Source organism: Pan paniscus, chromosome 13 (assembly GCF_029289425.2).
Source record: "Pan paniscus chromosome 13, NHGRI_mPanPan1-v2.0_pri, whole genome shotgun sequence".
Taxonomy (NCBI): Eukaryota; Metazoa; Chordata; class Mammalia; order Primates; family Hominidae; genus Pan; species Pan paniscus.
In genome coordinates, this window is record NC_073262.2 from 31,660,467 (window position 1) to 31,675,404 (window position 14,938).

Below are 14,938 nucleotides of genomic sequence, written 5' to 3' on the forward strand. Positions count from 1 at the left end.
AAAAATTGACCCTAGGTCTCTTGCACTTCTGATTTTTATTATTCTCTTCGTCTATCTTCACCATTTCCCAATAATAGCTAAGAGTATTTTCTCTGTAATACTTTTTTCTCTGACTTAGATTAAACCTGTGGGATTAAGTTTCCCATTTTTCTTTATGGGATATTTGGGGTCCATAGTCTTTTAATGTATATTAAGAAAATATCAAAGGCCAGATGCTCTTTAGCTTGATGATAGCTTCCATGATGAAGATTGGGCATATACGCAGGCCACAAATCATTTGGCCGCACAGCCTCTTACCCTTATTACTAGATGTGGTTCAAAAAGAGAGACAAAGCTCGGATTTTATGAAATAGGTTATTAGCGCCATTTTTTATTTTGGATTAATTGCTATTCCAGAATATAGACTCAGATTGTTCTTATCATTTTGAAACACGAAACACAAAATCTGTTTAGAGGAATTAAGTTTTATCACATAACTGGTTTTGATTCTGGAAAATCGTTCATGGAGGAGGATAAAACTCATTTATATATTCTCATTTGGGCAAAATGATTTAGGAAAGAGGGCTGAATGGATACCTGATCTTATTAATGTCTAAAGTATGGCCCCTGTCAACATAAAAGAGGATACTTTGATTATAAGATGTGGGTTTTATGTATATGAATATAAATGATGTTAATAATAACAGAAATTGTTTCTACAGTGAAATTTCTCAGTATATTACATGACCAAATCAAACCACATTTTCAGAAAAATAAACCTTTGTTAGTGATTGTGGGCACTAGAATGTTATGTGCTTTTTGTTTGTTTTTGAGGAGAAAGTATTCTACACTTTTCAAGAAATGAGCACCTATTGTATTTGTTTCTGAATCTTGCTGGAATAAATATAATGATTATATTTCTCAACTGATATAGTTTTACATTTACATTAAAAAGGCAATTTATTTCTGCAAGGTGAATAGCTTGGGTACACTTTTGATGTCTCAGGTGCCTCCTCAGAGTTTCCTCTTAGACTGTCATCCACTCAGTCAACCTCAGCTGTCCCTGCAGATGACCAGCCCTGCCTGGGCAATGCAGTCCACCTCTTGAGAATGACCAGCCACCTTCTTGGAATACCAGACTTTCCCCCTAGGCTGCCAGACTATAGAAGGGCCTTTGGCTCCTTCCACCACTTCCTACTTTAGATGAAATGACACTTTGCAGGAGTGGGACCTGGCTTTCTGAGTAGCCTCCCATGGCTGAGGCAGGTCCAACTGATGCAGGCAAGTGAAGACTCTGGGTGGTGAACTTTAATCAAAAGTGCAGGAAATGGGAAAAGTGCAGGAAATGGGAAGAAATATGGGAGATAAATTCCTTTTCCTTCTTCTGCTCCCTTCCTCCCACAGATTGCTTTAAGCTTTCACCAGTGTACTTGCAGACCCTTTTCTCTCCGTCTCTTTGAAGCTCATTGTAGTGGAAAGCCAACATGGTAACATCCCTGTACCACTGCCCATCACTTCTGGCCTGACTTCCTTTTCACTTCACTCTCTTGTCCTGGATTTGTACCTCCCAGATAAAGTCAGGCTCTTAATTCAGGCTTTGTCTTCCAGAAAACCAGGATTGAGACCACTGATGTTGCTCTCGCTGTGGCAGAGGTGAATCGTTCTCCACCAAAATGTGTGCTGTGCTCCCTCTTCAAGTGCCTTGAGTTGTCATTGGGAAGCAGCTCGCCAGCTGAAGACTTTATTCCCAGCCCCATTTGCATCAGAATGTGGCCAATTATTTATACTTACCACTGGAATGTGAGCGAAAAGACTTCTAGGCACATGCAGATCTTTCCCACATTCTCCCTTTACCCTTCCCTCATCTGCCACTACTCCTAACCACTATACTCTATTGCTTCATGTAGTAATAACGACAACGTTAAATACAATTAAGATTTATTATGTTTGCTCTGTGTGAGGCACATTGCATCAATTTTCTCACATATAGTTCTATGAGATAGTCACCCTTGTTAATGTCATATTGCAGTTGAGATAGCCAAGAAATATGTGAAAATAAATTTATCATTAATATTTGAAAATAAACTAGAGCAGCAAGTAAAATATGAACCTAGGATTCCTAACCCAGGTGATCTGACTTGAAAGCCCCTGTTTCTACCTAATGTGATACTGCTTCTCAGAGCATTTCAATTTAGTAGTGAATTTTTAAGAAAGACTATACATATACTCTATAAATTAAAAAATGCACTGTGGGGTAAAAGCTCATTTTATCTTAGAGAAATGCAAGCTCCAAAACAGATGCATTTCATTGGCCAAAATGAAAAACCACAGAGAGACAAGCTTCATAATTAAAATAGTTTTCTGATAGAGCCTAAGGTGAGGTTTATTGAGGGACAGTAAGCTCTGATCCATTTGTAAAGAATCCTGTCAATTTCATGGATTTTTGTGGTTATTAAAAATTACGTAAGATACAGACTTTATTATAGTTAATGGCCAAAGCTAGAAAAAAATATAACCAGAGAACATGGCTTCATTTATAGCAATATCGATCACTTGATTTTTTCCTTCCAAAGTTTACATTAATAAAACACTGAACTTTAATTTCCTTTTTTTCTTCTCTGTATTTCCATCTCTACCCATTATCCTTCAGATTTTGAACTGTAACTTGTTTTTTCTAATCATTAAATGTATGATGAGGCCATATGATGGTGCAATCTACAGCTATACTAACATACTGCATCAATGATAACCATGCTGATGTGGCAAGAGTACTACTATTATGAGAATTAAATGATTAAACAAAGATTTTAAAATGCCTTCATTAGTCTAAGGCTGATAGATCTTTTGTTTGCCCCTCCATTTTTTCATGATCTTCTTAAGCAGGGGTCTGAATAAGGGCTCAATACTCACTCTACAAAGATAAAATCATTCCATATTCATTTTGCACGGAATACTCAATAATTCATGAATAGCTTTCTGATTGAAACTATTTTCATCTTTTTGCTAAATCACATCATTTTCCCTCCATAAATAAGTTCATTTTGTTGTTAAAGTCATACTACACTGAATGAGCATTAGATATATTGCATTATTTAATTAATGTGTGTGTTCATTACTCATATTGAAAGTAAACAATATTTTTTAAAAGTAAACAAATTATTATTTATTTTATTTTATTTTATTTGGTTTTATTTTTTTAGAGACAGAGCCTCATTCTATTGCCTAGGCTGTAGTGCAGTGACTTAATCATAGCTCACTGCGGCCTCAAACACCTGGGTTCAAGTGATCCTCCTGCTTTGGCCTCCCACGTAGCTGGACTTAGAGGTGCATGACCACCATGTGTGCATGTGTGTGTGTGTTTTTTTTTTTTTTTTTTTTTTTTTTTGAGACAGAGTCTCACTCTATCACCCAGGGTGGAGGGCAGTGATGGGATCTCGGCTCACTGCAACCACCACCTCCTGGGTTCAAGCAATTTTTGTGCCTCAGCCTCCTAAGTAGCTCAGGTTACAGGTGTGCACCACCACACCCAACTAATTTTTGTATTTTTAGTAGAGATGGGGTTTCTCCATGTTGGACAGGCTAGTCTCAAACTCCTGACCTCAGGTGATCCACCTGCCTTGGGCTCCCAAAGTACTGGGATCCTAGGCATGGGCCACTGCACCCAACTAATCTTTTAAAAAAAACTTTTGTAGAGACAGGGTCTCCATATGTGGGCCAGGCTGAAAACAAATTATTTTAATGAGGCCTTTTACGTTGCCCATTTTTGCTTTCAAGGTTATGGCTGAATGAGTGGTTTGGAAAAGTTAATAGTTCATTAAATGCCTTGGAAGAGTTTTCTGTTATTAAAAGTAAAATTTTTATAACGTCAAACTCATAGAAGCAGAGAGTAGAATAGTACTTACCAGGGTCTGGGGGTTTGGGGGAAGGGTATGGGGAGATGTTGCTCAAAGAGTACAAAATTCTATTAGACAAGAATAATAAATTCTAGAGATCCATTGTACAGCATGGTAACTGTAATTAATAACATCCTATGTACTTAAAAATCACTGATTATATTTTAAATGTTTTCATTGCGCACAAAAAATTAGGTAATGGAAGTGTTAATAGCTTGATTTAATCATTCCACAATGTATACATGCATCAAAAGATCACATTGTACCTTTTAAAAATACATTTTTTTTCTTCCATTTTTAGGTTCAGGGTACATGTGCAGGATGTGCAGTTTTGTTACATAGTTAAATGTGTGTCATGGTGGTTTGCTGCACAGATCATCCCATCACCAATGTATTAAGCCCAGCATCTATTAGCTATTCTTCCTGATGCTGTCCCTCTCCCCACCACCCACCTCCAACAGGCCCCAGTATTTGTTGTTCCCCACACTCTATGCATGTGTTCTCATTATTCAGCTCCCACTTATAAGTGTGTTTTTCTGTTCCTGTGTTAGTTTGCTAAGGACAATGATTTCCACTCCATCCATGTCCCTGCAAAGGTCATGATCTCATTCCTTTTTATAGCTGCACAGTATTCCATGGTCTATATGTACCACATTTTCTTTATCCAATCTATCATTGATAGGCATTTAGGTTGATTCCATGTCTTTGCTATTGTAAACAGTGCTGCAATGAACATACACGTGCATGTGTCTTTATAATAGAATGATTGATATTCCTTTGGGTATATACTCAGTAATGGGATTGCTGGGTCAAATAATATTTCTGACTCTAGGTCTTTGAGGAATCACCACAGTGTCTTCCACAATGATCAGACTAATTTACACTCCCATCAACAGTGTAAAAGTGTTCCTTTTTCTCTGCAACCTCACCAGCACCTGTTGTTTTTTGGCTTTTTAATAATTGCCATTCTGACTGGTGTGAGATGGTATCTCATTGTGGTTTTGATTTACATTTATCTAATGATCAATGATGTTGGGCTTTTTTTCATGTTTTTTGGCTGCATATATGTCCTCTTTTGAGAAGTATCTGTTCATGTCCTTTGCCTACTTTTTAATGGGGTTGTTTGTTTTTTCTTGTACATTTGTTTAAGTTCCTTATAGACTCTGGATATTAGAATTTTGTCAGCTGAATAGATTGCAAAAATTGTCTCCCATTCTGAAAGTTGTCTGTTCACTCTGATGATAGTTACTTTTGCTGTGTGGAAGCTCTTTAGTTTAATTAGACTCCATTTGTCACCGTTTGCTTTTATTGCAATTGCTTTTGGCATTTTCATCATAAAATCTTTGTCTGTGCCTATGTCCTGAATGGTATTGCCTAGATTTCATTCTAGAGTTTTTATAGTTTATTTAATAAATGTGGGGAACTGGGTAACCATATGCAGAAAATTGAAACTGGACCCCTTCCTTACACCATATACAAAAATTAACTCAAGATGGATTAAAGACTTAAATGTAAAACCCAAAAATATAATTTTTAAAAAGTAAAAATTGCCAGTTGTTGGCTCTGATTAAAAATACATATTAGTACAATGTAAAATAAAAAACATAAGAGTAACAAAAAAGTCCCTTACACAACCAACATATAGGCTTTCCATTGAATATACTGGCTTTAGAACCACACCATTTTAGGGGGAAAATATTCCCTAAAATGTTTACAATGTTTTTGAATTTATATCAAAAGTGACACTAAATTTTCTGAGCAGTGTGTGATGAATATAATAGAAACGGTGGCTCTCATCCACCCAATTGATGACAATGAGTTCCACAGCATCTGATTGTTAGTGGAAAGACTTTACACAATGCATTTGTTTAAGTGGGGTGTGACACTAAACAGATATTCTGGAGTCAGATGAAAGCACCAGTAGGTTTGCAACGGGTGCTCACTGAGATGGTGACACACCTAGTTCTTGGGACAGCATGTTTTTAGCTCTCCTTAGATGGATAGCTCTGCTTGTTCTCTTTGCACTAGAACTTCTTTAGAAATGGCCATACTGTTGGAGGTCAGAGACATATGAGAATATCAAAATATTTTGTCAGTGAAAAGATGTCCTGTGATTTACTAAATGCATTGAGCCAAAATGATGACACACAGCCGTTTTACAATTTTCTCTGTCGTAAGAGCTCAGGCCTTATTGCTCACATCTATTTGCATAAATTTTTAGAACATGTCTCTCAGATAATTTACCAAGTCCTGCATGTGTTTTTAAGTTATATATACACAAAATTAAGAGAGACTTAGTTTTATAGACAACTGATATATATATCAATTCCCTAAACATGTCTCTGAAAACTCTGAGTCTCTCTTAATTTGAGAATATTTCATATTGGTTACAAAAACCACACATTACCTACAGAATGAAATGATCTCTTCTCCCAATCCTGTTCAAAGTCTTTCCTAAACCGGTTCCACACTGACTTTCTAACCAAATTACACTGTTTGCTGTTCCACAATGCTGTTCCGCAACTTAGTCTGAAGCTATTCCTCACTCCCAGGCAACTTAGAGAAGAAACACAAAATAGTCTGGACTAGGAAATATTCACTCCAGGCCTCAGGGAACCCCCATTAAAACATTTCAAGAACAGTGACTAGTACACAGTGCATGGAAGAAGGCAAGAGATCAATATACATCTGTAAAATAAACAAAAAAAAAAAGAATTTTCCATATTTCACTATTAATTACTCTCTTATTAGTACATAAAATATCTTTTGCCCCCTTTTACACCAAAATCCTATTCATCCTTCAGAAATGTGCTCAAATGTCACTTCCTCCATGAATATATTTCAAATCCTGTCCAAATGGAAGCAATCACACTCTTCTCTTGAGTTATCATAAAACGACGCCATGTCTCTGTTCATGCCATTTTAGGACAACTACCAACATCCATTTCTTCACTATACTCAATCTAAGGCCATACTTTCTATTTGTTTCAGTCTGGTTCATTTTTCATCTTTCAGAACACCTATCGTAGTGACTTAAACATAAGAGATGCTCAATAATATTTGATATAATAATATCAAACAGTAATATTTGAACAAAAGGAGAGATACCTAAGCTGAACATTACTTGCAACAATAGTTTCTCTGGAAAAAGACTACCTATAGCTAAATCTATGGTTCCACGGCATGTTGTCTAATATTTTTTAACACTTTAGTCATGGTTTTATTATAATAAACCTATATAAAATTATGTCTCTTTTATCATATTGTGAGTACTTTAAGAGCAGGGATCATATACTATTCATTTGAATATTTCTGTTGCCCCTAATGTAAAAACAAAACAAAACAAAAAGAAAAAAATTATATGACACCTGGTAGGAGTTGTTAACTGTTGAGAGAATAAATGAATGGATGTTCTAAATTGCAGAGCTTCTTCTCTATAATGCAATCCATCAAATGGGTTTTGTTTAACCAAAAATGGAGATTTGCCAAATCCCATGCACATGGTCAGGTGCCTCCTGAACACATCAAGCAGAAGCTCTAAAATCACAAAGTACAGCAGGTATTTAGGAGTCAAGCTGCAAATGAAGTGCTAGAGTCAATTGAAATACTTCACTGATACTAAAATAGGAAAGAGTGTATCTGAAAAATACAAGGAGTGTGAGTCAAGGCCTGAGAAGATAAATCAAACAGACAACTCCTGATTCTCTAGTACTTCTTTAGCACCAGATGAAACAAACACTAGTGTGGGTGCTTTTGAGGAAAAAGTTTTCACTTCTGCAGTAAATGAGATGAAGAGCCTTGAAGAAGGAGCATCCTCTCTTGCTTTGGCCCTACAATAGGCCTGGCTCTTTTAAGACACATACCACTGACTAGTACTGCTGTTCAGTATATGTTTGTTAAAACAATAGCCATGACAGATTATTCCAGAATGAAGACACCTGGAGAACGCTAATACTACTTATTAAAAATTTGTCACTCAGCAAATCTCAGGCCATGAAACTCTTCTCAATCCTTTTCTCTTATCCTATCTTCAAACCAAAACAAAAATTCATTTCTCCTTGTCGTGCACAGGCTCTGTCCATTCTCAGTTTTATGCCATTGTTCATGTTTTTTATCCCCCTGCACTCCCTCCCTACAAATCTCCACATATTCAAATTATAACGGTCCTACAAGGCCCAATTCAAATCTTTCACAGATGTGAGCTCGCCTTCTTCAAAATCTCAGCGGAAAAAAAAAAAAAAAAAAAAAAAAAACAACTCTACTATGTTTCTTATTTCATCTCACCCTATTTTTTGGCAGAGATTTTATAAGGCAAAGACTATATCTTGATTATATCTCTATGCCTTATATGTAGCCCTAACGAGCAAGCTGTTCATTGTAGAATTTCAATACATATTCTTATGAAGTCTTTTCCCACCAAGATTTATATAAATAGCACAAACTTGATTAACCAAATGCATACTTAAATTAAAGTGAGGTAGATTGCAATGAGAAGCTATGTTTTTGGATCAATTCTCCCACTGAAAACAATAAAAATGCTGGATAAAATATTTCTTTTTAAAATTACCCCTTAAAAGAATTGAAAGTCTGAAAAGACAGTGGGACTGCCACTGTAAATATTTTTTAGGGGTGGGAATATGAATTCAGTGAGGGAAGCTGAATATCAAAGTAACACAACGGCATTTTTCCTGAGGTCATTTGTTTATACTACACATTTGAGCTTTGGTCAATCAAACCCAGAATAATGGAGCAAGGTCCTGGCCAAAGTGTTATAAAGAATAAGGGAGAACCGATATTAAACTTGTGGCCTTTCTCCAAACTGAAGGAAATATAAAGAAGACTGTTTTGGTAGATGAGCAATGTAAAATAAGAAAATAAGAAAAAGTGAGGCACAATCTTGTCTCTGAGAAGTGGCAGGATAGCTACGGTCCTCCTATTATGTAGACATAATTGGAGAGTTTTATAGTGTTAATTTAGATTGAGATAGTCAGTCTCTGGGGATGTCCCAAACCTCCTGAGAAAAATCTAAAATACTCTGGAGTAGGATACATTTATCCTAGGCCTCAGAGTGCCTCCCATGATAATATTTCAATAACAATGATTAGCACACAGTCAAAGATAACCAGACACACAAGAAAACAAAGCAACGTAAGAACCAGCAGAAACATACTGACACAAATTTAGATATTAGAATCACAAAATACAGATTATAAAACAACTATGCCTCCTAGTTATAACAAAATAAAATAGAGTCTTAAAAAATGCCTGCAGGAAAAAATTAACTCTAACAATATACATAGTACATTTTTAAAAGAAACAAACTTCTAGAAATAAAAATTACAATAATTGAAATTAAGGAGAAAGAAGAACTGGAAGATACCTAAAGAGAAATTATTTGCAATGCAGCTCAGAAAGACAAAAATATAAGAAAAATGAGAGTGTAAAGCATTTAGAGAATACAGTGAGAAATTTAACATGGGTTTAACTGAAGGTTTAGAAGGAAATGAGAGAGGGAATGTAAAAGGGGCTACATTTGAAAAGATAGCCATTGGGCCTGGTGCGGTGGCTGACACCTGTAATCCCAGCACTTTGGGAGGCTGAGGCAGGCAGATCACTTGAGGTCAGGAATTCAAAACCGGCTTGGCCAACATAGTGAAACCCTATCTCTACTAAATATACCAAAATTAGCCGGGCTTGGTGGTGCATGTCTGTAATCCCACCTACTCTGGAGGCTGAGGCTGAGAATTCTTGAACTTGGGAGGCAGAGGTTGTAGTGAGCCAAGATCATGCCACTGCACTCTAGCCTAGGTGACAGAGTGAGACTTCATCTCAAAAAAAAAAAAAAAGATAGCTATTGGAAATTTTTTGAAATATATTAATGACAGCAATCAATAATTTTAAGAAGCATAACAATCCAGGCAGGAAAAATAAAAAGAAACTGACATCTGTATGCATCATGATGAAACTGTAGAAAAACAAAGGTAATGAGAAAAATATTATAAGCAATCAGAAAAGATCAGTTATATTAACAGGTGATTTGATTTTAAGAATGGGTAACAGAAGACAGTGTAATGATATTTTTGACATGCTGACTGAAAATGACTACCAACTAAAAATTCTATATTCAAAGAGAATATATATTTCTAGGATGAGGGAGAAATAGAGATTTTTTTCAAGTAAGCAGACTATGAGATAGATTGTCCCTGCAAGATCCTTAGCACAGGAATTTCTCAGAATATATTTCAAGCAGAAGAAAAAGTGATCCTAGAAAGCAAGTCCAAGGTTCATGGAGAAATAAGTAGCAAAGAATGTGGCAAATATTAGGCAAATGTAAACAAACATTGACTCCATAAAAGAGAATAATAATGTCTGGTGGTATTAAAAAAATTAAAACACCAGATGGTAATAACATATACATTGAGAAAGGGATAAATTGATTAAAAATATTCCAAGGTAACATCTTAGTAGAAGGTAAAGGGTCTCACACTAGCTTTATTTGTTGATAAGTACTAATGCTGTAACCCTAGGCTAACTACACTAACAGAGCAGAAACAAAGTGTATCCTCCCAAACTAGTAGAGAAAAGAAAAAAATGGAATGATAAAATATTAAAGGACAGAAAAAGCAAGAAATACTTAGTGAAAGAAGCAAGAAACAAAAGAAACATACACTAGGATTCCATTTATATGAATTAAAAAACACCTAAATTATATTTTTAAGGTATATAGCTATAGGTTTGAAAATAATGAAAGGCAATAAAATAATGACTAAAACGCAGGTTCTTGGCTAACTCCAGAGAAGGGAAGAGGCTATGATGACAAAGGGACAACTGATAGGGGTTGGGGCTTCTGAAGGGCTGGCAGGGTCTATAACTCGTCCTGGGTAGTGCTTATGTAGGTGATTGATTGATACCTATTAAAAATACACATAGATGTTTTATACATTTTACTTAAAATGGTTTCTGCATTATTTTATAATATTTTAAAGATTTTAAGTGAGTTATAAATAAAAATACATTAAAAATATGAGAATATGAATACCATCCTTTCCTTCATAATTCAGGAAATCTGGATCTAGGGACACGAGTGGTTTTCCTCCTCACTGGAGGACCAGCCAGTCCCGATCCACCTGCCTTGATGAGCAAAAGAGAGAGTATGTTAGGCAAATAAGGGGGACAGTTTTCTTTTTGGTAAAGGGTGTCTTTTTTTCTAATAATTGTATCCTTTCTATGTTTTGGATTGGGTATTTTATAATGTCCTTTCTGTTATAAAATGCTGATGATAGTAGGTGGTCAGTTACGATTTAATGTCCTTTTCATAAAACAAGAACAGAATAGGTCATTCTTCCTTCTCCTTTATTAACTCACTGAGGTACCTATGAATCTCAATGAAAATAAGCAAAGTGATTCTGTGCTTATTTGCACAGTAAGGCTGCTTTTGATAAAAATGTGACTTGGATATTTTTAAGGATTGAATGTTTGTGTTACTCTAAAATTCCTATGTTGAAACCTTAAACCCCAGTGTGATGCCATTAGGAGGTAGGGCCTTTGGGAGGTAATTAGATCATAAAGGTGGAGCCCTCATGAATGGGATTAGTGGCCTTATGTGAAAAGACATGAACGTCTGCTCTCTCACTTTCTGCCCTCTGCCATGTGAGGATACAGTGAGAAGACAGGACAGATGCAAATGAGGAAGCAGGACCTCAGCAGACACCAGATTCACCTGTGCCTCGATCGTGGACTTCCCAGCATCCAAAACCAGGAGAAATAAATGTGTGTGGTTTAAGCCACCCAGCCTTTGGTACTTTGATGTAGCAGTCCTAACTGAGTAAGACAGATATGAACTGGAAGAACTTCAGTGAGAAAGGAAAGTAGCCAAACACAGAATGTGGGGTCAGGAAGAATACTTTGTAACATGCTGTATTAAATGTGAAAACAGTAAGGGTAAGAGCCAAAGGAAGAAGATGGGGTCACCGGGAAACTTTGTATGGACATTCAGGAGGTTAACATCTAGAGCCCTAAATGGATGGCTGGCTTTATTTTCAGTATTAGTCATTGCTCTGAGACAGCATTTTATGCTACTTCTGGGTACATTCTTTTGGAGGTCATGCATGATGGAGTTTCTTGAATTAGTATATTCTCTCTTCTATAAATGTCTGAATCAGGTCAAGTACAAAACTAATGTAATAATATAATTATACTCTCTATTGTGTACTATAGAATATGCTATATTTCTGTATTTAATAGCATATGATATAATAAAGCACAATAATTTTTTGGTCATTATGTATTTGTTTTTACCAATTAATTTCATTCCTTACTAATTCTGTTGGCAGGTATCACTATGCCCATTTCACAGGTAAGGATTCTGAAGCTCAAAGAAGTGAGTAATGTTATCAGCTAATAAGTGGTCAAAAAAAAAAAAAAAAAAAAAGGAATTACATCCCCTAGAGTCCAACTTCAAAACTGCTCTGGCTGGTTTTGTTGCCTTGTCTCACTGCTGCATTAACACTTAAAGATCATTTGTATAAGGACTAAAATACCATTTATTCTTTTAAATCACATTCTGCACTCACTCAGGCAGCTTGTCTTGACCCCTAGGAGGAAAGGGCAGACTTTTTTCCAGAAGCACAATGAGCAACACCAGAAAAATTCTAAGGGGGTGCAAGAGAAATTCAGAAACTTGAGCATAAATCTCTTTCAAAATAAAACCACAGCATCTTTAATCAAGGCCTGGCAATCGTTGTATCGTTTCTCTAAGACTGGAACTGGTAAACGTGGGCTATCCCACTAGGCCTTTAATACTGGGTTAGAAATGGATCCAAGAAGTTGACTAGCAAGTCAATTCATGCAGCACAAACATAAATCTGTAATTCTCTTACCCATTACCACAAAACACAGTTAGTTCCTGCCATGAATTGACTTTGAAGACAATGAGTGCCTGGTAGAAACCATAAAAGCATTAAAAATGGGGCCAGAAGTAATAAATAAGGACTCCTAGGAAAATGTTAACAAATTTCTTCTACAAGTCAAGTCTATTGTCAACTTACAACAGTTCTGAAGGTTGAACGAGAGGCATGCAATTAGTGAGCTAACTTGCAAGATTTGCCTGCAATCAAAAAGGGAGTTTTCTTTCACCTATATAAAATTTAACAGCTGATAATTATATCTCATGGTATAAAGAGATTAAAATAATAAAATAAAAATAAACCAAATGCTTTAAAATATGGAATCTTATCTCTCCCATTATCCCACACATTCGCATAAACTCTCCTCCCAATGGAATTCTTCTCACTCAGCAGGGGAAGATCATCTTTTCAGCAGCCAAACTCAGCAAGGCCAGCGACTTTCCTCCCCTCCTGACTTCCCCCTTAGAGCTCATTCAAAGGGAAGACAAAGGACCTGCAAGTGGATGGTAGTTGTTTTATGCCTGGCCCTTAGGGGTACTTTATTTTCCTTAAAAAGATTATCTCAACCTTACTGTATCCAAAAACAAAAACAAAATAAAACCCTAAAACAAATTTCTGAGGCAGTTTAAATTAAAAATACAAAGGACTGAGATATATTTTTAATTTATTCATAATTAGTTTACAGATCGGACAGCACTGAGACTCCAAAATCAGCAAGCCACTTGGGGATAAAGGCTACTGCGGTTATCAGAAGCAAGTCAAATGCTACCTTTTGTTCTTACTAAAATCTTCTTTTAAGAAAAATCTCCTAGCAAATGATTTTCTATTTTCTATTTAAAGAGGATTACATAGCAAACACAACTAGTGGCTGGAGAGCAAAGAACTTCCCATCGTTTTATTACCTGCCAAATACAAATTAGTTCATTGCGGGTAACTCCTGCCAGGCGACCCCTTTCCTTATCATCCATCAGGCCGATGGGCTGTGGCAGGTTAGTTCCTGCCCGGAATCCTGCCTAATCAGGAGGCTGTCAGATATGTTTCCTGCCCACTGTCTCCTACATCTTGTGGTAGCTCTTGTGTTTGGGCAGCAAGGTTTTGAGCTTGAATTGCCCCAGTAACTGGCTCCGAATTGCTCTTACTTATTATCACTGTCAAATCTTTGTAGGTATATGTGAGGCCCTCCTCCAGGTACAAGGAAGAAACCCTACAAATTTCACTTTGTAATAACTACAGGATACAGAAATTGTATTAGCTCCATTAGATGGAGTCATAGAAATATTCAAAAAGGTTAGCTGGATATAGTGAACGTCACAGTTAGACGAAGATAAAAAATCACTTGGCTAATTTAGAGTGTTTCCTCATTGGTAATACCCTATATTAAGGTGCCATTTATAAACAGTTTATTATTATTTATTAATGTCTGAAGCACTTTATAGCATGCTAGATACCAACTTAAATTCATGTATTAAAGATGCACATACATGGTTTAATACGATTTACGTCTTATAATATTCTTTAAAACAGCTTCCCATAGTATCATCCGTTAAGCATTTATTACTAATGCATTTTATAACATACTTTATAATATATTATTTGAGCAAGTAGCTGCATTTAGTGATCATTTCATAAATAAGAATAAGGCATTTATAAATGGCACCTTAATTTAAAGTGTTACCTTCGCATTACTACATAGCTGCTCACCATACATCTCATTTTGTGATTATTCTCCAAATGCACCACTTAATAAAACAGACACTAAGTTCTATTTTCCCTTCATCTGATTAAAAGTTTATTGAGTCATTTTCTCCATCTGTTTTCAGATGTTGGTAGCTTGGAGGTTTTAGTGTGATTTCTGATAAAACCAAACTTTTAATTCTACAATATTTCTGAAAAGATATTTAACAATAGAAACAGAGAATTACTTACCATATTGGACAGAGCCTGTTGCTTGGATTCTTTGTAAAATTCAATTTTTCGACTAGAAAGAACAATCCAGGAAGTAGACCAGTTTTTCCTTAGGAAAAAAAAATAAAAAGGAAAGAAAGCATTATCAGTTGAAGAAATCATTTATAGATACAGTATGAGCAACATTTGGAATGAGTAGAGACCATCTTTATTTTTAACAGTCTTGCTAAAAGTCTCCTCTTTATTAAAATCTGT

General features: G+C 35.9%; 1 protein-coding gene across 1 annotated transcript in view; it reads right to left on the reverse strand.

Moving 5' to 3' along the window:
• The window catches only part of ARHGAP15 (Rho GTPase activating protein 15), a 639,510-nt gene that overhangs the window by 525,560 nt on the left and 99,012 nt on the right, over positions 1-14,938 (reverse strand). The window contains exon 5 of the mRNA XM_003822828.5: positions 14,705-14,792. Coding sequence (XP_003822876.1) covers positions 14,705-14,792 — 88 coding nt within the window. The remainder of the gene's footprint in view (positions 1-14,704; positions 14,793-14,938) is intronic.